The sequence below is a fragment of the Gobius niger genome (genome assembly GCF_951799975.1).
Source record: "Gobius niger genome assembly, chromosome: 12".
Classification (NCBI taxonomy): domain Eukaryota; kingdom Metazoa; phylum Chordata; class Actinopteri; order Gobiiformes; family Gobiidae; genus Gobius; species Gobius niger.
In genome coordinates, this window is record NC_136863.1 from 8,762,105 (window position 1) to 8,787,304 (window position 25,200).

The 25,200-nt window shown below is 40.4% G+C and overlaps 1 protein-coding gene across 2 annotated transcripts in view; it reads left to right on the plus strand.

Moving 5' to 3' along the window:
- The window catches only part of itpr2 (inositol 1,4,5-trisphosphate receptor, type 2), an 89,771-nt gene that overhangs the window by 60,354 nt on the left and 4,217 nt on the right, over positions 1-25,200 (plus strand). For both annotated transcript variants that reach the window (XM_079567066.1, XM_079567067.1), the window contains exons 45-55: positions 821-940; positions 1,745-1,873; positions 3,427-3,619; positions 3,812-3,937; positions 4,747-4,922; positions 5,102-5,266; positions 5,782-5,962; positions 10,883-11,004; positions 11,086-11,251; positions 11,379-11,539; positions 22,672-22,833. In XM_079567066.1, the coding sequence (XP_079423192.1) occupies positions 821-940; positions 1,745-1,873; positions 3,427-3,619; positions 3,812-3,937; positions 4,747-4,922; positions 5,102-5,266; positions 5,782-5,962; positions 10,883-11,004; positions 11,086-11,251; positions 11,379-11,539; positions 22,672-22,833 (1,701 nt within the window). The remainder of the gene's footprint in view (positions 1-820; positions 941-1,744; positions 1,874-3,426; positions 3,620-3,811; positions 3,938-4,746; positions 4,923-5,101; positions 5,267-5,781; positions 5,963-10,882; positions 11,005-11,085; positions 11,252-11,378; positions 11,540-22,671; positions 22,834-25,200) is intronic.

Here is a 25,200-nt window from a genome sequence, read left to right on the forward strand (position 1 = left end):
TTGTTAAAACCTGCAAAAGGATATCTGAAAATAATTCAAGGCCTTAAAAATTATTATAAAATAAAATAATTACAGTATCATATACCTTGTATTGTGAAGTATATACTGTTCAGAACCAATGACTACATGTTCGTACATAAGCACATACACCTTTTAAATGTAGCGTGTATCCTACTGCTTAGGTTTAGAGTTCCACCACCTCCCAAATCCCACTTAAACCACTGATTACAGGTACATGAACAATTGGAAAATGGAATGCATGACGCCTTTCTCTGTAGTGGTTTCTTTACTTTGTTAAAGCCTGGTCATGAACCTTTACACAAATAAAGTTTACTTACTTACTTACTTACGTTGCTCAAGATATGTTGAAGGGTCTCTTGGTTCTGCAGATTGCCTCAGGGACATCAAATGAGCGGCCATTTACGGAGGGAAGATATTTTCCTTAAAGATCAGCCTTGACTTTCATATCAGAGCAGCAGTACCAGATTTTTCCAGATTGTCTATCACTTTCCATAGCCACAAGTCACCCAAGCTACTAAAGTGCTTCACAAGAGAATTTTGTCATTCTGTCCATATTTGGGATTGGGAAGCTCCTCCGACCATCACCAACCACTCACTTACAATAAAACGACACAAAAGAAACCAAAATGAAACAACTGTCTTTGCCGAAATCCAAGAAACACAGACGTTTGTTTCACCAGTGCCATTTGGTAATGTTTTTATAGTGTGTTGTGTGCCGCTGTGTCTTTTCTGGAGTGTGCCACAGTGCATATCGGACAGGGAAACACTGGTCTAATGATTCTAACTCTCTGTGTCTCAGGTGGATGTGATGAAAGAAGCCTATACTCAGGGTCTGGAGAGTGAAGAGGAAGAGGACAGTGTCGGAGACCAGATCAAACCCAGAGACGTGGGACACAACATTTACATTCTTGCTCATCAGGTGTTTATTCTTACTCTTATTCTTTTACTGTAAGACTCTTTTTGAGCTTTTATCCATGCCACGTGTGTTCTTCATCAAACACTTATCTGGTGTTGTTTCACAGTCCCACATTTGAGCAGAGTCTATCTGTCGATCTCAAAACCTTCCATGTGATTGAAGCTTCTGTGTGTTTTTGAAGTCTTCACGAGACTTGTTCTGCTCATGGCAGCACTCAAAATACCTGCTCCTTAGCTACATTAGAAAGCACAATGCCAAAATAATGTCCGGAGATATCCCCCAAATACCGATTTTACCAGGATTTAGTTTTCACCTCTAGGGTAGGATTTTTTTTTTCTGTGACTCTTTTTTCTTTTCTTAATTAAATCTTTTAAGCAGTTTGTTGACTCAAACATTGTTAAGAGACATATACATATAATACATCCACGTGTTCAAAGTAGTTTAAACCCAGAATAAACCATACTGCTGATGAAAATGATGGTATGGGAGGCTTCAAGACCAAAACGATGTACAGCATGTCCTCTGCTTTTTTTTACTGATTGTACAAGGATGTTGCGCATACATCACAAGGAAGAAGCCAAACAGTACAATAGCCCCACACCCCCATTATTCACCTATAGAAAATCATGTCACTTTAAAGCAAGACACAAACTGTATGGCGACTAATGATCGGTCACTGTTTTTTCCCTCTTACTTTGTTTTTATCCTTCAAAACAATGTTGTGAACTCGCTCCTGATTTGTTTTTTGTTTCGCTACTCCTTTTATGTGAATGATGAAGACCGATAATGGCCTGTTGTTGTTTGCAGTTGGCCAGGCATAACAAGATCCTGCAGCAAAGCCTGAGACCGGGGTCAGGGTCTGGGTCAGTGGCCGATCTGGACAGCGAGAAGGATGACGCTCTACACTACTATGCCAATCACACAGCGCAGATAGAGGTGTTTGTTATAGTGATATAACCGAACCATTTACTTTGATAATAAGCCAGAGAAAAGAGATTTTAAAATGTAAAATCGTTATTGTTCACATAAAGTCATTTTGGAGCTCCATTGTGTTAGACATATTTCCTAGTAATGACCCAGAAGCGAATGGAGAGGCTCTTTTGACTTTTTGAAGAGGTGGGTAGTTTACTCAACATTTAGTACATTTACTCAAGTACATATAACCTTTAAGTATGTGATTTATTTCTCATTGTACAATTGTGTAACGAAGTCGCATTCAGGCATTCAGGTTGTAGTCCTGAACCGTTGTGACTGAGTGTGGGCCAACCTGACCAGCATGTTTTTGAGGTAGGGGAAACTGTAGCACCCGGAGGAAACCTGGCTGACTGCCTTCAGTGCTCTTCTGAAACAGTGCACCGTCTCCTGGGTTTGTCCCTGTTTCAGAGCGTGGTGACCTGCACTGGTCAGCTCCCCCACCTCCTCCTTGCTTTTCCTCCTGTGCAGCTCCCTCCAGTCCACAACATGAATGAACATTAGCCAAAACAATAGTAGGGATAGAAAGCTTGTGGGCCCGATCTTGTGCATCATAACGGAGACGATAGCGTGACATTTTGCGCTCAGTAGGAGCGCACTTTGTGATCTTGCCACTCCAGACTTAGCGCATTTAAATGGGCGGAGACACAGATTTTCCTCCAACCAGATCGACTCCACGTCCAGGAGAGTGGTTGTGTCGGGTGAACATGACCTGTGAGAGCCTAAGGCTTAAGAAAGAACGCAAGACAGCGCAATGTAAATGAGGAAGTGAATGTCAGCCGTGTTTCCATCGGTGCAGTCACCTCCTCTTGTGACGCCCCCTCACAGGTGGCGGAGGCGAATGGCACATATAGCGCCGCCACTCGGAAAATAATTCGCCAAGAGCATGCGCCGCCCTGTGCGCCGCCACAAGATCTGGTCCTATGTGTTTTAGCTGCAAGTCTTGCCCAGATACCTCCTTGTTTGTCCCTTTTTTGTTTCCTGTTGCGCCTCTTGTGACGCCTTCTCTGTGCTGCAGGTGTGGGGGGCTCTACGTGCCTCTCAGTGTCTCAGAAGAAGAAATTTGTAGCTCTAAAATGTCTTTAGCTCATAAGATAGCTCTTTGTTTACGTTTGCAAGTAGAGAGAAATGATTTGTTTCACTACTTTTACTCTTACTTGAATTAATATGTTTGGCTACTCTACCCACCTCTGACCCCTAACATGGTGGTTTTATAGGGTATTTTTTAATATAATATATATTATTCGATCTCAAACTTCAAAGAACTTATGATTGATTTGTAAGGCCTTGCTAATGATCGCAGTAATGTCACAATATTATGCTATAAATGGATAAATAGACCTTTTAATTTTTTTAAAGCTTAATTTTTCTGAATCTCAAAATGTAGATTACTTTCACTTAAAGGTCCCACAGTATATCAACCTTTTTGAATACCAAGTTTTCCCTCGCCCGCCTGAACCCCACATTAAACATGACTTTGTGACACTCGTGAAATCTCCCATATCTTTATTTTGCAGATCGTGCGCCACGACCGGACCATGGAGCAGATCGTGTTCCCGGTGCCCAACATCTGCGAGTATCTGACCGAGGAGTCCAAAGTGCGCGTGTTCACCACCACCGAGCGGGATGACCAGGGCAGCAAGGTTAACGACTTCTTCCAGCAGTTTGAAGACCTCTACAATGAAATGAGGTGGCAGAAAAAGATCCGAAGTAAGTTTCCTCTGCCTCCCTCTTAGTGCTTGGGGAAATAATGATGCTGCTGTAGCCAGCCGGTCGCGGGATGGTAACATTGTGATAATCATCCATTGTTATTGGCTGAATAAATGGAAGGACATGTGGTGTTTTGTGCTGAGTGCTGAGTTTGTGTGCCTGGATTTACACTGCGACGTTGTGTCCTCGCAGAAAATAAGGCGCTCTTCTGGTTCTCGCGGCACATCTCTCTGTGGGGAAGCATCTCCTTCTACCTGGCCTTCCTGCTGAATGTGGTCGTGGCCGTGTTCTACCCCTTTGGTGACGATGACGATGAGGGTGAGAATTCAGTCACTGATGTAAAACCTGTTGGTGCATTGTGCCATTTTTTGTGCTTTTTTTTTTTATCTTGACCAAAAAAAAATTCTGGATTGATAAGAGAATGTGTTTGGCATCACATGGAGGTCTCCAAGATAAAGTGCTATAGAATTTAAATCCCAAAATGACTGGCAGCAGTAAGCAATAATCGCAAAGTAAATAATTGCAGTAATTATTTACTGTTGATTTCTTTTACACCTTGTCATGCAAACGACTAAAGATACTGTAGACATGGGGTCTTGTTATGCATAAAACTTTCTAACTGTGTATTTTAGTCTACTTAAAGCATGGTCTGAAACAGATTTCTTATAAAATCGTAAATAGTTATATTTCCAACTTCATTTAACGCTGATGGAAGCACAGTACATGGGGAATTGAGCGTGGAGGTATTAGACATTTATCAGCAAAAACTTTCACAGCAGAGAAATGTCAGCCAGAAGAACAAACATATAGTGGACCTCTAATTTTTGTGTTTGGTTTTTTTTTTATTGTACAACAGCTGTTGGTGTGTCTGTGTTCACCTACCAAGAGGAGGGTTGGCAGTTCAAACATCCCTTGAGTGACCTCTCGTTGCTCATTATCCTTCTCCTCAGCAGTCGCATTACATTTTGAGGCGCGTTCACTATGCAGAACATAATCGGAAATAATATATGTAAACTTATCCTATGTTAATACAAGAGCACACTCTGTATGCTTCTTAGTACAGCGTGTTCTTCAATTTAGATTAAAACTATTGTTGAGACTTTATCTTTTTGTTGTGTACTCTGCAGGTACTTTGCCGGCGCTCTGGAACATCCTTGTCTGGGTGGCGCTGGGTTTCTTTACCACATTGCTCCCCGTCCTGCCCAAACCCTGGGGCATCCTGTTTTTCCTGGTCTCACTTATACTCCGAGCGATCTACACGATGGGCCTGGGTCCAGCTCTGCTACTGTTGGGCACTGTCAATGTGAGTGACTTTTCCTCAAAGCCATTGAACTGAATACTGTGAGATATACATTTTCCAACTGTTCCACTATTTTTGATGATTAAAAACATACTTGTGCTGGTTTTGAACATTCAGTGGTAAATTCTATTCTTGTGGCTTGTGTTATTGAGGCATTCATGTTTTTGCTTTTTCTTTTCTAGCTCTTCAACAAAATAGTTTTTCTTGTAAGTTTTGTTGGAAATCAAGGAACATTCACCCGCGGATACAAGGCCGTTGTAATGGACAAATTGTTCGTGTACCATTTGGCTTATGCCATTATCTGTGTCCTGGGCCTCTTCGTGCACGAGTTCTTCTACAGCATTTTGGTGAGAAATGTTTTATTTATTTTTATATGGTGACATCGGCAGATTAAGTAATAGTAAATCTGAGTTTATTGCATACAATTTATTTGTAACTTGAGTTCTAGAGTTTGGGATGTAATCAAATCAAAGCGAGCGTAGAAACTTGTCAGGGCATAAACAAAATAGAGAGAACAACTCATTACATTATCTGTTGGGTTTCAACTGCTTAAATAAATCTTGTCATATTGTAGTGTCCATTCCTTTACGTGAACAGTACAGCATTTCACATTTTAAAATGTCTATTAGTTTATTGTCAAATGTGCACATAATCTCAGAAATATTCACAATTTTGATGACACAATCCCAAGCTTTATTGCACTGAAGGGTTGTAAACTTGTAACCCTACATTAAGATGATTGGTTGGATGAAGAAGGAATAATATTGTCCACCAATCTGTATATGTAGCGACATTCTGATTACTTCGGTATATTGTCTAACATTAAAACATTTATTAAACATACGTTTAATGATCCTCCCAGTTGTTCGACCTGGTGATTCGTGAGGAGACACTACTGAACGTGATCAAGAGTGTGACGCGGAACGGCCGTTCCATCATCCTGACGGCTATTCTGGCCATCTTCTTGGTCTACTTCTTCTCCATCATTGGCTTTCTGTTCTTCAAGCATGACTTCCGCATGCAGGTGGACCGCCTTTCACCAGGTGCTAAACCAGGCCACTCTTTTATGTTCTTTATGTCCTGCAATGTCACACCTGCTGTCACATGGAAGAGTTACTCATTAGCTTACTTATGACTAGCACTGCGTGAGTAGATCAAAACATTATTGGATGGGGATTTTAAATCGATGGGCCAAGCTTGGTTACCTTGAGAAGAAGCAGGTTTCCTTCACCATTTACTTTTCACTTGAAAGGTCTGTTGTAAATGAATAATAGCCTGTTGCTTTGAGAGGCTTGTGACGCTTGTGAATCACAGTGTAAATCTGAGCCATCATTCACAAAAAAGATGTTCCGCTTTGTTCACTTAAAATCAGCAAATGTGAACTAAGTAACTAAGTAATCCTGCCTCAAAACACCTGCACACCGCTTGATGATGTCATGAGGTGGCGGTGCCCTCAGGAACTGTCACACATCAAATAACAATTCTACTAAAATGTCTTAAAGTGTGTAAAAAGCCTGCATAAAGCCTAATAACATGTCAACCTATTTGTAATATGCATAGTATACAACAAAGTCCACAGACTGGCGGACCTTGTTTGTTTGTTGTTGTTTGTTGTTTTTATACTTTACATTATCTTTACCTTGGTCCAAACCCCGCACCAACCCGTCCATAAATCCCCTCAGTCGATCGGCCATGTGGTCTTTCTGTTTCTCTCTGCAGAATAACTACAGCCCAGATGAACAGGAAGAGAAAGTTTTGCCCCTCAGTTTCTTGACACTTTTTATTTTCTTTAAAACGGCCCATGAATGGATTGCTATTGTCCCTATGTACAACCGTAAATTTATCCCATATGTTCCGGACCTTTGCTAGACAATTCTTTTTCAAATTGGACCTCGATGAATCCTAATTCAAGACTCCTGGTATACAACCCTTTTATTGCATGAAAACATTATATTAAAAAATCCCTGAGAATTCCCTCCCATATGTTCTCCTTGATCTCTGTCATTGTTGAGGCTGAGCACACGGCACATGCACGTCTAGAGGCCGTCATGCTCCTCTAACCCGGGGCAGTGTGGCCGCACTAATGAGCTCCCTCGGTCATAGACAACCTGCCCGCACATGTGCACCTGTTGCATAACCCGATGGCCGCTTCATCCGCTGTTTTCCTGAATCGAGCACGGCAGACAGACACAGAGCGGTGGAGCCTTATGTAACCAGACGCCCTCACGCCTGCCTGTCTGTTTATGTAGGGTGAGCTTTCAGTGAACTCTGTGGAGACTGAGAGCGCTTACATAGACGGGTTGCCTTGGCCCGAGTCTTCCTTTGTGGTGTGAGGGCGACTTTCAAATGTATCTCGGTGAAGTAGACGATTCGATTTGGATGGTCCCAGGTGCAGAGACAGCACTTTTAGTGGTTTATAAAAGGTTCCGCAATCACTTAAGCTGCATGTGCGCATCTCCAGGTTTGTGGCTCCAAATCTGCAGAATTCAGTGAACTTTACCTCTTATGGCCGACACTAGCAGTAACTAGGACCTGATTGGGATTTTGTCCGAGATGCAGACACCTTTCTCTTCATTTTATTCAGACATGGGAACAAGAACAACACAAATACTCCTAGCAATAACATAAACTTCACTGTAATGTGAATTCACAATTTTTTCTTTTTCTGCTGCATGTTTTAGAAAGAAAAACAGATTTGGTTAGCAACAATGGCCCTACAAACACATGCTCGAAAGATGGATGCCCCAATTCTGGTAAGAATCTTCTTTATTTAAAGTTATTTATTCATCTTCTGTCAACGTAAAGCAAGGACTTATTTTCCAGTTGTAGAAAAAAGGTATATTTGCCATCAAACCAGGAAGGGCTCCAGTGCGTTTTTCTTGTTTGTGCATCTGCTCCAGGACTTTAATTCTGTTCAGTTCAGTACAGTTGACAATGGCCAAAATGTTAATTTTGCCACTTCAAAATTCCATTTTCAAAAGTGAAAATGCAAGCTCCTGACATAGAGCACTTTTCTGTAACGCACACTGTAAATCAGTGTTTCCCAACCGTCGGTACTTGAGCACGTGGTAGGGGGTACTTGTGATTATTGATTGATAAAAGGTGAAACTGTGTAGATTTTCCATATTACTTTCAAAGGAAAGTCAATCTTTATGATATTTAGTTGACCACTTCTGTACGTTATACAACATCCAATAGCAATGCCTTACATATTTATACATTAGCAATTTTGTAATAAATATATAATTGCACTTTTCATTTTAACAGGTGCAGAAGCTTTGACATTTGAAAGATGATTGAAATATGGACAAATAAAATAACACAAGAATCTCAATATTACAGAATAATTTCAACTAAACATGTTTTTGTAAAGAGACCAGATGCAAGTTGGTCATTTTATGCTCACTACTGCCACCTCTGGTCTGACGCGTAACTGCAGTCTCTATATTAAACCCGTGCATGACAGCACTTTTTGAGTGACAGTGCAGGATTTTGGAGGCAGTTGTGGGGAATAAGTCTGGGCTCATTCTACACAGTAGGACATTGCTGGAACATGTAGGGGGAGGAAAATACTTAGTTTTTACATTTTTTAACACTGTATAGTCCCTTTAAGTATTGGTAATTTGCTCATTTCTTCTATTCAAATACCCTTTTTATTTGATTGTGATTATTTTTTATAAATATTCACCAAAAGCCGTCAAACTATTGTGTTTTACTATTCATTGCATATGGAATAATTAAGTCTGAACTACCTCCCTAACCAAATGTGGGTGTGATCTTGTGGTCAGTAGCTGATGCGTTCCTCAGCCCCTCTTGCACGCTGCACGCACAAGTAATCATAGTGTTTCTCTCTCACACAAAGAAACCTGATGAGGCAGAGAGGTGAGTCACTGGTGTTTGTTCCGCACGGATCAGCCGCACTATAGGGCCCTGCACGTGACCGCTCCACGCACCCACCATCTCTGCTCCCCCACTCACGCTGCGCTGACATTTAATATTCACAATCTTCCAAATGTATACAACCATGCACAGGGGATGAATACAATATTCCACTGACAAAAGAGTTTGTCGCTGGAGGTTTTTCTTTATTTTATTTCTTGACGCAAATGGTATTATACAAATTATTGAATTGTATTACCATTTCTTTCGGTTTTTACTAGATTTTTGTTGTAGGTTTTGTTAGACAGGACAATTCCGTTTGAAAGGGGTTGAAGAATGAAGGGAGACATTCAGAAAACTACAATATCTGTTCACACACCAGTGGCAATTGTTGCTATCCGCATTTCAGCTCCTGTGGCCAAATTAAGTGAAGTAGAGGAATGTCCAGGACTTGTAACTTTTTTGGGAGCATTGTTGAACATTGTCAGCTTATTTTTTGTTAAGGAGATGGCACATTTTTTGCTTTGACTAATGTACAAATATGAGGTTTAAATATGGATTTAACAATGAGTAGCCATGTATTTTACAGTTTTAATGCACGGTGCGGAGTCGAGAACACCTGTTCCTACACGAAGTGCATTAAAACTGTGTAATGCACGGCTCTGAGTTGTTTTATTCGCTTATACCACAAACTGACCCATAAACTGTTCATTTGGGCCTGTTTGCTTTATTCTAAGTCCTGGGCAGGAGTTATTTCACTTTTTTACTTTTTTAACTGAAGCTAGTTCAATAGATTCCAGCTCAATAGAGTTTGGGAAAAGACTAACATTATCTAAAAAGTGGAGAAAAAAGTCACGGAACAACTCTGTTAGCTGTTGAGCTACTACTGGTAAATACATCTAATACATTGTGGAGTCCAAGTGTTTTAATGTGAACAATAACTCAGTATTACAAGTATTTTACCGTTTAAAATCTCCATGAGTTTATTATTGCTGCTACTCCCATGATGCTTGGTGGTATGACATGACGTAGACACGGTGGTGCAGCGGTTAGCGCTCGCGCCTCACAGCTCGAAGGTTCGATTCTCACCTGGACGGGGCCTTTCTGTGTGGAGTTTGCATGTTCTCCCCATGTCTGTGTAGATTAGTGCTAAAAACATGTGCAATAGGTTAATCCTCCAGCCAGGTGTTTCTGACCACCAGCCTGACTCCACATCATGGAGATGGGTCCCTGAGCGACATCGAGGTTGGGTCAAATGCAGAGAACTAATTACTCTACAGAGATGAATAAAGTATAACTTAAATTAACATCACATTCCCAAACTCTATTGTTTGTCATTACTATGGAAACAGATGCATTGGAGTGATATACAGTGGGGAAAAAAAGTATTTGGTCAGTTTCACATAGACATTGTATTGGATTTTGGCCAAATACTTTTTTTCCCCACAGTAATTTATGATTAAACTGTTGCCGGATTAAACCCTGCCCACTAAAAATCCAGCCAATCACAGCAGCCCTGCCGAACAAAGTTCTGCTCAGCTCAGGTGTCAAGAACTGCCGAACAGGAGCTGTGACGCAGCTCTGAGTGTGAGAGCAAAGTTCTCTCGTTTGCTGGAGTATGAATAGGCCTCAACTGTGTAGCTATAGTATGAATATAATGCACACCAGTTAGCACTGACTATGCTATAAATATGGTTGGTCCTCTCTTCAAAAAATATTTTGATATCCCACTGCAAAAATCGCATTGTCTTCTGGCTGATAATAATAAAGCATGTTTGATATCGCTGGCATCACTGCTTATATATATCATTTAGCAACAGTTTATTTGCTCTTGCAGTCTAGCAAAAAAGCATTGTAACCTGGAACACCAGGTGGCACCAATATGTGTTTAACTCCCTAGAATTACTAGAAACCTCCAATTGTGTTATATAATCTAATACAACCCTTTACTAAAATCTACAGCCGAGTCTAAATAAATGTCAAGCAACATTTTGGTAACTGGCTTTGAATGTGTTAATTGCCAATGTCCAGCAGCAGAAAGACTGTGTTTCTGAATAATGAACAAGTTGTGTATTTCCCTTCAGATGATGATGACGGGACAGAGCGAGTGTGTGATACTCTCCTCATGTGCATCATCACCGTGTTGAACCAGGGCCTTCGAAACGGAGGGGGAGTGGGAGACATCCTCAGGAGACCCTCCAAAGAGGTGACACATGATTCATGCTCGGCCCCATGTCCAACCCTGCCCCTGTGAGTGTCCATGTCTGAACCCCGCTGGTCTGTGCAGGAACCCCTGTTTGCGGCGCGAGTGGTGTACGACCTGCTCTTCTTCTTTGTGGTCATCATCATCGTCCTCAACCTCATCTTTGGAGTCATCATCGATACCTTTGCGGATCTGAGGAGTGAAAAGCAGCGGAAAGAGGAGATCTTGAAAACAACGTGCTTTATATGCGGTGAGTGTGATGAAATTTAGTTTGGTCTTGTTGGTTGTTGTTCTGCATTTTCGGGATTTTTTTCCTGGTATTTCCGCTATATTGTTGATGTTGATGAGTTATATACTGTATGCACGTTTTTTTTTAGGTTTGGAAAGGGACAAATTTGACAACAAGACCGTGTCATTTGAGGAGCACATCAAATATGAACACAACATGTGGCACTACCTCTACTTCCTGGTTCTGGTGAGGGTCAAGGATCCCACGGAGTACACCGGCCCCGAGAGCTACGTGGCCCAAATGATCGCGGTGAGTCAGCGTTTTATTATGAACTTTGTGATTGAACAGAACATGTTTTGCCTCTCTGTGAACCAGTTTCCGCCATTATTGGCCTGTGGTCATGTGATCTGATTGTCTGGTCACTTGAGGCTCGTTATCGTGTCATGGTAATGCCATGTTGTTGTCTTTGTGTTTGTTCTTACAAGGCTGTCATAAAGAGGATCCAGGCTGAATCTTATTTTAGTACTACTTTTGCTGCCAGTGAACGAGGGCCGTGCAATATAACACCAATGTCATTGTTGATAGTATTAGGTGACACAATATCCATACTGCAAGAAGCTCAAATCTCTTACAAAATTGCTGAGGTCCTTATATCTATCTGAGATTTACATTTTCTTTTTACTATCACAGGCTCTTAACCCCCACCTAAACCGAGCACATTTTCTCCAGTTTGGCTTTACCAAAGTCTAAAAGCTTAAGAAAAAAATGCCGGAAAAGCAACAAACCAAAAACGAGAGAGACGAAAACACGCTTAAAAAATGTGACAAAATCACAGCGGCAACGTGACTGAAAGGTTACGATCACTTTTCTAGGTCTTAGCTTTCAACACTGTTGCTCTCCAGTCGAGAAGCTTTTAGAGTTGGGTAAAGCCAAACTGGAGAAAGTGCTCGGTTCAGGCGGGGTTAAGAGGCTAAAAGGTTAAAGGCCCTATACCTGATTTTTATTACAGACAATAAAAGAAGCAGCCACAAGATTAAAATGTTAGTTTTGGTGCAAACTCATTCTAAACTTTCCTCACACATTTTTAACATCCAAATTCTTAACAGGGACAGGTTTATTGGCACGTTTCACAACTGGAAGGGTCACTTTTCGGGTTCACCGCCACAGAAATGCTTGAAAAATACCTGAAAGTTGATACAAATTTATACAAACGCTTTATAAATAGATGCGCAGTATTTTTTTATCCGCAATTATCTTAGCGTGCAATATGCTGATGGGGTCCTGATTTAGTATTATGTTTAAGTCTTTGCTCAAACGTTTTGTTTCAAATGAATGGATCGTACTGTGTTGAAATGGTTTATTGATAAATTGCAATAATATCATCATTGCGCAGTTGTTCGTTTTCATAGTTTTCTCACTTCATGCTGCGCCTCGCATTGGACAACTGAGTGCTTGCACATGCACAGACAGAAAACCAGGCCTAACATAATCCTAGTTTCTATTCCAGCGACATATGGACCAACAAATGCCCGCGTTCAAAATCCTAATTTGTGCACTGTTGGCAAGTTGCAGCCGACAGAATACAGATGATGTAGGAGACTCGGTTGCCGTCTCCGTCTCTCTTCCTCAGACTTGCACAGCGGCGAGTCTCTCCAGTACACCGTGCGATCGAGAGAAAAAAAAAAAAAAATGAGACTGAGCCTCTAGGCCTGTGCCAAGCATCCCAATTTATTCTCTCCCTCCTCCTCCTCCGCTGCTGAAGAAGAGAGGCAGCTCTTTGTCCTCTTATAGGTAGCCTCCTTTCTGCCGAGTTTCCACCTTTCTGGGACACGGTGCTTCTAAATAGTAATTAAACCCCGGTCCTGCCCTATTACCTTCAATGCACCGACTGGCTCACGGACACACAAGAAACAAGAAGTTGAGGGATGTAAGAGCAGCAAAAGGTGTAGCGGTTAGGTTAATTAATTCAAATGAAGCCTGCAAGCACAATGGAGCATTCGGTTATTAACATTCGGCCATGATGGGCATAAGAATAGACCCATTACAGTGACCGATTTGCATAAGGGACGGGGTAACAGGCATTGAATTAATATGCGTCGGCAGGTCTTCTGGCAGGTGGCCCCTTCTGATGCCAGTCCAGGTATAGGCTAATGAAGTACGGTTTTCAATATGACGGGAGGTTAGCTGATTTCTGACACACACAAAAAAAAAAGTACTTGAAATTCAAATGCAGCCGGTAATTTTTACATCAACTCGTTTCCCTTCATTAGTTTTCAACGCTGTGATTCTACAGCCGATCCCAGGTGCTTTGAGGCAGGGTGCGCCTCGAATTATCGCCCTGTAATTGCAGGACATTCATCGGAGAAACCATCAATCTTCGCACGGTGGCTGAACTCGCTCTCACCTCACAGCAGTGCAGGTTCATCGTCACCAAATATCACCTAATTAATCACAATGTTGGGTGGCACAATATCTATTTCGCAGAAGCCACAGTGTAACGCAAAAAAAGTCCTCAATTTGACTGACATTGACACATTTTTTGCTTACATGGCCAAAAACACAAAACGTATGGTCACTTTAAATGTGCTAAAGTCCAGTTTTAGCCTATTTTTCCTTGATTTTGTTCTATTTTAGCTTTAATTTGTGTTGCTTTGATATTTTTTAAGGTCTTGCTTTGACACAATTTAAGGGGAGACACTACAGACAAAGCTAAACATTTTCAAGTTTTAGTCTTTTAAAGCAGTACAAAGTCACTTGTTTACTTTAATAAACCCTTTCCGTAGTCCCTCTGGGGGTAATACAAGTGTTAATGCGATGATTGGCCAGAAAACCACACTTGCAACTTTCCCTGCACTGGGTCAGAGGCACAATACACACTAATGGAATCACAAAGGAGAAGCTAACAGACTAGCAGGCAAAGCTAGCTGTGGGCTAGCACCACTAAAACAGTATTTACAGCCAAATTTGAGTGAAAAAAGTTATCTCCATTGTGTAATTGGATGTACAATATCCCTCTGCCCCTTTGTCTTTTCTGTCAGCGTAGTATTCACTCTCACGGACAATTAACGAGGAAAAAAACGCAACATGCTACAACACCTGCAGTGGCGCTTATGGCCTCTAGGGGCACGAGTTACTTAGTAAGGCAAGGCAAGGCAAGGCAAGTTTATTTGTAGAGCACAATTCATACACAAGGCAATTCAAAGTGCTTCACAGTTGCATAAATATAAGAAAACAAATACAATCAATAAAACATCAACATAGAATTAATCAATTACAGTAAGAGGCAAGAGTGTAGATAAAATACTTTCAGTTATATGTACGTTATATGTATGTAATATAGTACTGCTTTAAAGACTTTACATTTTCCAGCCTTGGACTGAACAATATTTGGAAGTTTTTTTCTGAGGGATTTTTTAACATCTAATTCCTAGCTTGATTTATTGAGTTTTGAATGTTAAAAAACAATGCCAAATTTAAATATTTTTCCACTAATTTTAAAAATTAAACAAAATCTCCTTATATATATATATATATATATATATGTTAACAAAATAAAACCGTAAACTTAAACATGGCTTGATCCATTATTCAAAATTTTGTTGCCAAAAATATGGGACATTTTGGACATTTTTATGAATCAATGCCTTATTTTTATATAAAAACATAAAATGACAGAAAACCTGCAATACATTTTTTTCTCACATAAGCCAGGTTCAAATCAATATCTCAAAATGTAAAAACTTTCCCTTTTCACCAGCAGTGTCTCGCCTTAATAAAGAAAAAAATATTTACTTAAAATGATTTATTGAAGACGCACACAATATTGAAGACACTTCAAATATTGCTTTTTTTTCTCCGTCCTTGGGTTCAAAAGTAAAAAATACTGTGTGATAAAACTACTCAAAGTACAGTTACTTCGAAACTGTTACTCAAGTTCATGCACGTGATTGTAACCCACTTCTGACGTCAAACTTGCAAAATGCTGCAAACACGCATTTTGGTTTTGACGGTGTAGTACTCCCTGGGAACTCCTGACACCTGACGGCTTTGTCCTCTCACTCATAATGAAAGCACGTGGTTCACCGGTGCAGCCTTTTTTTTTTTTTTTTCTTTTTTTTTTTTCTCGTGCCTGACAAAGGGACAGGTGTTGGGTTGCCCGTGTTGCTCATGTGGATACGAATGTTTTGTGTTCAGAATCAGAAATGTGACAGCCAGTGCCGGGCCCAGCAGGTAGTGTGGCAGTCCCAGCGCTGTTACATAACCCATCTCAAGTGGCTGCTAATAGATCAGCCCAGTTCAGCACGTGCTCCTCTGTCCTTTCTCTCTCTCTTTCTCTGTCTCTCTCACTATAAACACACATGACACGTTGTCTGCTCGGCCCCAGCCTGAAGGCAGGGATGCCAAAGTTCACATGTGCTGCATCTAAGTGTCTCGCACATCTGATAAGAGCTCGCAGTAGTTTGGGGGATTGTGAGGCGTGTGTTGTGTCAGTGTTCATTTTGTCGACTAAAATGTTTTGCTATCATCTTTTTAGTTCGCTGATTAAATTGAAAGTTGTTTATGAGACTAAAACTATTACTAAAATGTCTAGATATTTCTGTCAACTAAAATATGACTAAATAGAAATTTAAAAAAGAGACTAAAATCATCCAAACTTCCAAAGACAATTTGGAAGAGCCTCACATCATTTAAATTCACTGTCAAAGTAACAGGGAATTATATGATTATAATAGACATTATAAATGCAAAGCTGGCCAACTTCATATTTGATTTATTCGACTAAATTTACATGCAATTTTACTAAAACTAGACTAAAATGCAAGACAATTATTTGACAAAATCTTGACAAAATCTAAATGACATTTTTGCCATAAGACTCAAAGTAGATTAAAAAAGATTTAAAAAAAATCAGCACTCTACTGTATTATAATGTTATTATGTGGTATCGTACTATCAATAATAGTAATATTTTTATCAACCTTTACAATACATTCAATTGCTACCTCCTAAAATGCCTTTTGTGTCATAAAGTACTGGGAACTAGACTTGCAAGGCTAATTGCATCAAATCAACATTACAATTGAACTGAATGAGTTGTACAGAAGGTCAGAAGTTTTTTTGGCAAATAATAGTTCTGTGACATAAGTGTTGTTTGGTGTTTCGGTAAGAGAATTAACTGCCCCAATTGGAAAGTTTCAAAAGCTTAATATAGAACCTGCAGTTACATGTATGACCTGAGGGGGCAGTAGTGAGTATAAAATAGCTAACTTGCATCTAGCCCCTTTAAGAGACCAAATTCTAGTGTGTCTCCTGAACCTCTTAATGGAGCGCATTTTTTCCAGTTCAGCTTTGCCCAAATTTAAAGGCTTCTTGACTGGTGTTTACAGCCTCTGGGTCAGAGGAAAGCCTCATTTAAAAGCTAAGACCTACAAAACTGATTGTGACTTCTCTGTTATGTTGTGTTTTTGTGTTGTTTTTTTTTGTGTAATTTTTTTTATTCCTTTCTTTATTGCCTTTTTTATTTTTTTTGGTCACATTTTAATCATGTTTTTGTGGCTCTTTTGTTGGTAATCTGTTTGGTTGTATTTTCATCCCCTTTTTTGCTGCTGTTTTGCCGCTTTGTTCAAGAAGCTTTTTGATTTGGGTAAAGCCAAACTGGACAAATGCTCGGTTCAGGTATTTGAAAAGTCTCTATAGAGAGAAAAGAGCCAAGCAAACAGTTCATTGTTGTTTCAGTTCATTAGTTTAAAAGTTCATAACGCTTCAAGACACTATTTATAATCTTCATCAAGAGCTGAATCTTGATTTTAAAACATAATCCATAAATGCAGTGAAACAAAAAAGCAATTAGATGCTTTTCCAATATTGCGCATCCCCTAATTTGGCATAAATCTTCAAACGTTTGCTACAAGTTTTGCCGTCAGCAGCCGATCACATGAGCCGCTGTTCAATGAGGTGGTGCAATTCATCACCGAGCCATCTGCAAAGAGCTCACTCATGCATTCATTCTGTACAGTGCTCTGTGTTCAGATTTAATTTCCTCCAACTCCCATGATGCCTCCGCTTACATGTGTGACCAAAGCTTGTATTTCCACCTCGTAACCCCAGCTTTTTAATGAATCCATTCTTTCTGTTCCTGGATGGAGCGAGTATCCAAATGTCCACAGCTGCCATCAAGACTAAACGTTGTGTTTTATGCACACAGATCATTATGTCGACTCTAAGAGAAGTGAAAAAAGGATGCTATTCTTTCAGATGTAATCATCACTCAGATGCTAAAGGCAAGAATTAGTTCAACAAGTAGCCATATTATGCTTTAGCAAAGGCTTCATTGAACTGGCTCAACATAAGGCCTAATCCATTTTCACTGCTCTCTCTCCCCAGCTCTGGGAAAGCCCATTAATCTGTCACTCTTGGCAAACGTGAAGAAAATATTCTATTTAAATCAAATCATCACCAATAGTTTTTGTATTGCCCAATATCAGAACAGTAGCTGCCTCATCATGGCTGCGAAAATATCACTGATTTCACAGTTTGGAAACCAGCAATGCAGACATCAAGCTGTAAAAAAGACAAACAATTGTAATGTCCAAATGAGCGTTCAGCAGTGAAGCAGCAGATGGATGTTCCCAGTCCGTCACAGGAAGGAAAAACTCGAAAATCCAATCAAAGAAAAGAGAAACCTCTAGGTGAATCATGATGGAGAGATTCATCTTCCACGCTCAGGCCATTAAAAAAAAATGTGCGTTAAAAGAGGATAAGTTTTGTCATTATGAATCAGTATAGGCCAATCCGACTTCCAAGCTTTTTCAGTATGTTTGCATTTATAATGGTTAAATCAATCTTTGTGTTTCGCTAACCACTGCTCTAAATCTAAGGCTGTTGCTCAAAAGTCAAGTCACGAGTCCTGATCTGTGAAAAGGGACAAGTCCAAGTTTCTGTCTGAATCCACAAATCAAAGGCATTGAAGCTAAGCCAGTGAAGTCATGAGTTTCCAAAATGATGCCAGCAATTTAAAACCCTAACTTTCATACTTACAAAGAAGCATGCATTCTCCACATTTCCACATTCCCCACATTTATGTCTGATTAATCAAGCTTAATGACTTATTTCACTTTGTAAACCGCAGTCGCAACACCACTCAGCCACATACATGACATGGGGCCTCGCTCCATCTGGATGCTCAATCGTCGGGGCGGTTTCCAGCTTAGAGAACGTGTGTTATTTGCTACAACACTGAAAGGAGGATCCGTGTCGTTTAACTCCACCAGCAGAGAACGACAGCAAGACAACATTATTCGCCTGAGCTGCTCATGACTAGAAACTGACACAGTACCGGTCAAAAGTTTGGAAAGTATTGGCTTTTCTTTATTGTATGATTCTCGTTGTAGACATTAAACTATGAATGAACACGTGGGATTATGTAGAAAACAAAAAAGGGTGACACAAGATAAGATTTTAAATTGTTCAAAATTGCCTCCCTTTATTCTTGCCATTTTCTCAGTGAGCTTCACCTGAAATGGTTTTTAACAGTCTTGTGAAGTGAAAACCACGTGTGCAAGGCAGTAATCAAAGCAAAAGGCGGCTATTTTGAAGAATCTATTTCAACTTTTTTTGTTTGAACCATTATTCCATAGGGGAGAGTTGGGTAAGTTGAGCCAGTGAGATGAATCCCCCTAATATTTTGAAGATAAAACATTTTTTTATGTGAGATTATGGATTTGATCTTTACATGATTTGAAATTGCTAGACAAAATATTGGAAAACTTGGCTGAAAAGTAACCTACTTTGTATGAAAAAGGTGTTTTTCACGACTCAAGGTGAATTTTTGGCCTGATCACAAAAACGATCGTCACAGAAAAAACAAATACATCTTGGTCCATTTTTTCCCATTATTTTGGTTGGTCATTTGGTTCTGTTGATGTGTCTGCGTAGGTTTCCTCCGGGTACTCCGGTTTCCCCTACCACTAAACACATGTGCAATAGGTGAATCCTCCAGCCAGGTGATTCTGGCAAGAAACAATGAATAACGAACTACAGAAAATGTTAATGTACAATTCTATAGTTTTTCTATTGTTTATTGTTGGGTGTGGGTCTAGTAGAGACAAAATGAAATATTACATGAAATTATTTTGGGGGGCGGTTAGAGCCAAAATTGCATAATCTACAGATGAAAAGAAAAATATTTATGATAATTTTTTTTTTTAATAAAGAAAAAATATGACTTCATGATGTTTAGTGTCAATTTCATCTTTAAATTTGTTAAACTTACCTCACTCCTGGAGTAAAATGAGCCACAAGACAACTTCTTTCAAAAGGGGCTAGATGCAAGTTAGCCATTTTATGCTCACTACTGCCACCTCAGGTCATATGTGTAACTGCACCTTCTATATTAAGCTCATGCATGACGGCAATTCGGACCCGAAGTAACACGTTTTTAAGTGACTGTGTAGGATTTTAGCGGCAGTTGTGGTGAACAGGTCTGAGCTCATTCTACACATTAGGACATGGCTGGATCATGTAGGGGGAGGATAATACATCTTTAAAACCAAATAATCCTGACGGCAACTAAAAAACATTCCAAAATGTATGTAAATAGTAACATTTTGGATCTATTTAATACTACTTTTACACAACAACCACCAAAGCAAAAAGTGGCTCATCTTACCCCACTCTCCCTATGTGTTCATTCAACTTGATACATTTTAGTACTGTGAAATTGCTTTTTAAATGTTTGAACAGTGTCGCCACTGTTTTCTGCTCTCATTCTTGACGTCAGGGTTCCCTCAGAGCCTCCACCGGAGCCTCGGTCAGTGGGGACTGTGTTCTCCCAAAATTTACAAAATCTTTTGGACATACCAGTTTCTCTTTTAATGGATCCCGACTGTGGAACTCGCTGCCCACTGACTTAAAACTGCAGACTGACATGAACAGCTTTGACAGAGTCTGAAACAGTGGCTGAAGTCAAATCAGAGCTTTTTTTTTTTAAAGAAACAGTCTACCGATTTTCCATACTGAGATATGTTCTTACTTGAGCTTAGACGAGTTGATGTGTAACTGTCGGGTCTTTGTACGTGCGCTCACGCAAAAAGGCCAACGGTGTTGTTAGCATTTAGCCTCTCCTCTTCTCTCCTATGGGGTCAAACAGGGGGAAGTTAGAAGCGACCAAGCTCTTCCACGTTTTCCCTATTTAAATACAGTTACGTGAGTGCTTGCACGATCCAAGTATAGTCACACAAAATTAAACATGTGGATTTTCTAAGCGGATATAAAGGGGGACTATATTGGAAGGCGTAATAACACCATAAGAGCAGTTTGACATCCGCACAGTAAAGTCAAGATGCTCCTAAGGATAGAATAGAGGAGAGGCTAAATGCTAACAACATCTTTGGTCTTTTTGCATGACTGAACGCACGCACAAAGACCAGACAGGTACTCATCAACTCATCTAAGGTAAGAATATACAGTGGGGAAAAAAAGTATTTGGCCAAAATCCAATAGAATGTCTATGTGAAACTGACCAAATACTTTTTTTCCCCACTGTATGTCAGTGTGCAAAAACAGTGGCCTATTCCTTTAAATACTGCACATGTGTTTTGTTACATGTGTCTCAAAGCCTCCTATGGACACCTTTTGCTTTAACACTAAAACAATGCATCCGGTTTGTCCAATGCTATTGTCACGTCCCTTTCAAATAGATAAATAAATGCCTTCAGTGAGAATCTACAATGTAAATAGTCTTGAAATAAAAGAAAATGCAATACAAAAGCATTTCCAAACTTTTGACCAGCCCTCTATGTCTTTGCATCTCCTCATGCATCGGGTTAAAAAGCATAATTACATAAGATCAACTCATGTTTGCCTCCTCTATCTTGGACATACATGTTCTGAATCGCACTTACCCCCCCAGCTGAACGCATACACCCACTCATGTACACACGTGCTCACGTCGGTTACATAAGGCTAAAGCTATAGCACCGATAACTTGTGCTCTCCACTGCTGCCTCTAACCAACAACAGGCAATAAAAAGATGTCCATTTTGCCTGTGCGCATACAGTGGGCTAATTACTTACTGCTCCCAGCGGTGGTGTTGATAGACGACAGTGACTCATTCTCACATTAACTGGGAGTTTGTGGAGGGGGTGTGAATTGAAATACCACTTCCTCTTCATTTAGGATGTAATTGTGATGTGCAGTATCTTGGAGACAGCGCCGGGGTTAAATGGCTTCAAACTGTCTGGAGGCCAAACAAGCAACGGAGGCGCCACGTCTGATTTCGCCGGTTACATAAAATACAGTAGACGTGTGTGTTTGCGTGGGGCTTGATAAAAATCCAATTGCGATATGATCTCAGTGGCAATCTGCTGATTTGAGGGGATTGTTGTTTTGTGATTCGGTGGTTTTCAGGTTCATTGAAACTGATGCATTTCCCCCTCTCTCGTGTGACTTGCATCATGTGAAAAGCTTTATGATAATAAGATTCCTGTTCCACTTCTCCTAATGCTCGGTTTCCATTTAAGAGAGTGACACTTGCCAACCGCTGAAGTGTGAATTTTTAAAAGTAGCAGCTTGTTGGTTAACACTTTAAGGTTACATAAGGGAACATGAAGTGCAACAAAATCTAAATCGCAATCTTGGCTCGGATAGAATAGTGACTTTTGTGCATTATCGTGTGGTTCGAGTACACTATTAACTGGAGAAATATTAATCAGCCTTTTGAACTTCTTACCATGAATATTGTTTTCAAAAATATCTAATCCCACTCAGGAGGTTCAACTCCACCTGAACTTAAACTGAAAGTGCTCCAGCTTTACTTTTTACTCGCCTGTATTTTTTCATACACAGGGGTATCATTTCTCACAAAACTCGGTTCCTTTCCAAGTTTAAACTGAATTCACTCCACAGAAGCATTTAGCCGTTTATTTCATGTTGACAATAAAGGAAATCATGATGTTATGTCTGGCGCTGTGGTTGGCAACATTAATGTATTACAGGATATATTTTCTAAAACAATATTCACAAACAGGACATTGCTTCCCTTTCACTGGAAAATATTGCCTACAATTCATGAAAAACAGTGCAGAAGGCTCCAAGTTGTAAAAAGTGAGTTGCTGGTAAAATATGTAATCTAGCATAATAATGTATAGTTAAATAAATTACTGGAAATGTAAAAATGTCCTTAGCCTTAAATAGAGGGTTACGAGATGCATTTATTATTCACAATACATGCATAAATGATACTGCTTTGAGTGCTCTTTGATCAATCTTTCTATCCTCATAACATTTGTATTATTATTCCTTTCAAGCTCCTGAACATTAACTAAAGATTTCTATTTCACTGATGTGGGACTCCTCCACAGCCTGTCATGTTCAAACTCCCCTGTCTGCACTCACATGCTCCTGCTACATTATCCTGACTGGGTTGTTTGTCTGTGTCCAGGAGAAGAATCTGGAGTGGTTCCCCCGAATGAGGGCCATGTCCCTGGTGAGCAGCGAGGGCGACAATGAGCAGAATGAGATGCGCTGTTTGCAGGAGAAGCTGGACAGCACAGTGACGCTGGTGGCTCAGCTCTCCGGTCAACTGGCCGAACTCAAGGAGCAGGTACTGCACTCTGCCCCGCAGCCGTCGACTCTAGTTTGACGCTAAAAATACTGTAGGTTTGACAGAGTACACTGAGCGTTTGGCATGACACACAGTACCAGGTTTATTAAATGGGGAGGTCTGTGGTATTTTAGAAATGCTGTTGTTTCACTACACATGACAAGCTGTGACACAGACAAAAATGCTATTAGAACTTGGTATAGCATACAATATAAAAATAGTATAGTAATAATATAGTATAATATAGTATAGTATAACTAGCTGAGACCCGGCCTTCGGCCGGGCCTCGCTAGTCTCCACATTTGATATTCTGAGATTGTGAGTGATTACAAAGAAATGTCCAACCCGTCACACAGTTCAGCTGTAGACCAGTGGTTCCCAACCCATTCCAAAAACTATGGCCACTACAAATGTGTAAAAGAATGAAGGCAAAAAACAATTTCAAACAAACTGCAATTGGAGTGTTTGATGCACCCGTGCTCCTTTCTTATAAACTACGACAATATTTTTGCTAAACTCGGGGAACAGGATTCAAGAGACAGTGGAATAATTATTGATAACTATTAGGGGTTCAGCTTTAACGTTGTGGTTCACGGTGCAGGACCCGTGGTTTGGTCCATCACGGTAGTGTACAATAAAAAAAATAATGAGTAGATTTTGAACTGAAATAGCCTAATGATCGTTATTAGACAGTATTTATAACCTTACAATAAAATAGGCAATGCGTTCAAAGCTGCTTTAGAATAAAATGTACCTCTGGGCTCACAATACGTGAAAGCAAAATAGAAAACAAATGGTACAGCAGCAAAGGAAAAAAAAAAAGGAAAAAAACTACGCAGTGCAGGCCATGCGCTCGTTAAGTTGTAGTTTCATTTTCGCTTTTACTCACACGGAGTAGAAGCGGAGCAGCGCGGAGCAGCGCGGAGCAGCGCGGAGCAGCGCGGAGCAGCGCGGAGCAGCGCGGAGCAGCGCGTTTGATTAGAGGCTCGTGTTTGAGCAGGTTTTGGGCACGCACAGGCAGACAAATACACACACGCCCACACACGCACACATCGCCCTGTTTGGATGCGCGCGCACACATACATACACACACGCACGAACACACACACGCGCGCGCACACACACATCGCCCTGTTTGGATGCGCGCACACGCACGGCAGTCAGATCTCGTGCACTCGCGTTTTTGTGACAGCGGGTTGTCCTCGGACAGCAGCACCACCAACCACGCACACACTCAGTACTGTCGCCAGGCTTCCTGGTGTTCCCAAACGGTCTCCCATCCCAGTCCTAACCAGGCCCTTCCCTGCTTAGCATCCGAGGAACGGTCTCCCATCCCAGTTCTAACCAGGCACTTCCCTGCTTAGCATCCGAGGAACGGTCTCCCATCCCAGTTCTAACCAGGCACTTCCCTGCTTAGCTTCAAAGTCGGTATGGGAAATAAACATGGCGGCGCCCAGGCGGCGGCCATTGAGATAGCGTTTTCTATAATAGATAGTATTTCTTTACATAATTAATTCAACACTCAAAAATATATGTGTGATTTTGTGATAAAAGCCCCAACCCATTGAAATTGATTTTCTGACCCGTTATTGAGTTTTAAAGCCACTGCTTGAGTTATTGTTTATGTAAGGTAATGGTTTAAAAGTCTCTCACCCCTTATTTTGACCATGTCACTGCAACAGAACATAGAGAGACCGAGAAGATTTTTGTAAAGCTCCACACTTACTTTGTTACAATGTACTCACAATGTTCATACAGATTGGCACTTTCTCATTTTATGCAGATGGGCAGATTTAAAATGTATTGCACTCACAATGAAGAAATTCGCTTGTTACATCAGCCCACAATAGTCAGGAAAATGTGCAATCAAGTAACAGTAACTAGAGGTATCTTATATACAATGAATAGAAAGACTTTAAAAGGGCAAATATGTATCTAAATAATGAAAATTAGGACAGAATAACATATCAAAATTTGACATTGGCAGTGCAGCAGTCATAGTGCAGGTGGCTGATAAAGTGGTTCTGATACAGATAAATTGCTGTAGATTTTGCTTAGAAGTTATTACTGTACAGCAGGGCTGGGACAAAATATCGGATCGCAATTCTTTGTGCTGCAATTACAAGTGTCGATACTTCATCAAGTATCGCAGTCATTTCAATAAGTGTGTTTGGAGATATTTTTATCACATGCTACTTTGTATTCGATTACACAGCCTTTTGTTGAATTTCGTGTTAAAGCAGTACTCAGTAACTCATGCCCCTAGAGGCCATAAGCGCCACTGCAGGTGTCGTAGCATGTTGCGTTTTTTTACTCATTAATTGTCCGTGAGAGTAAATACTACGCTGACAGAAAAGACAAAGGGAG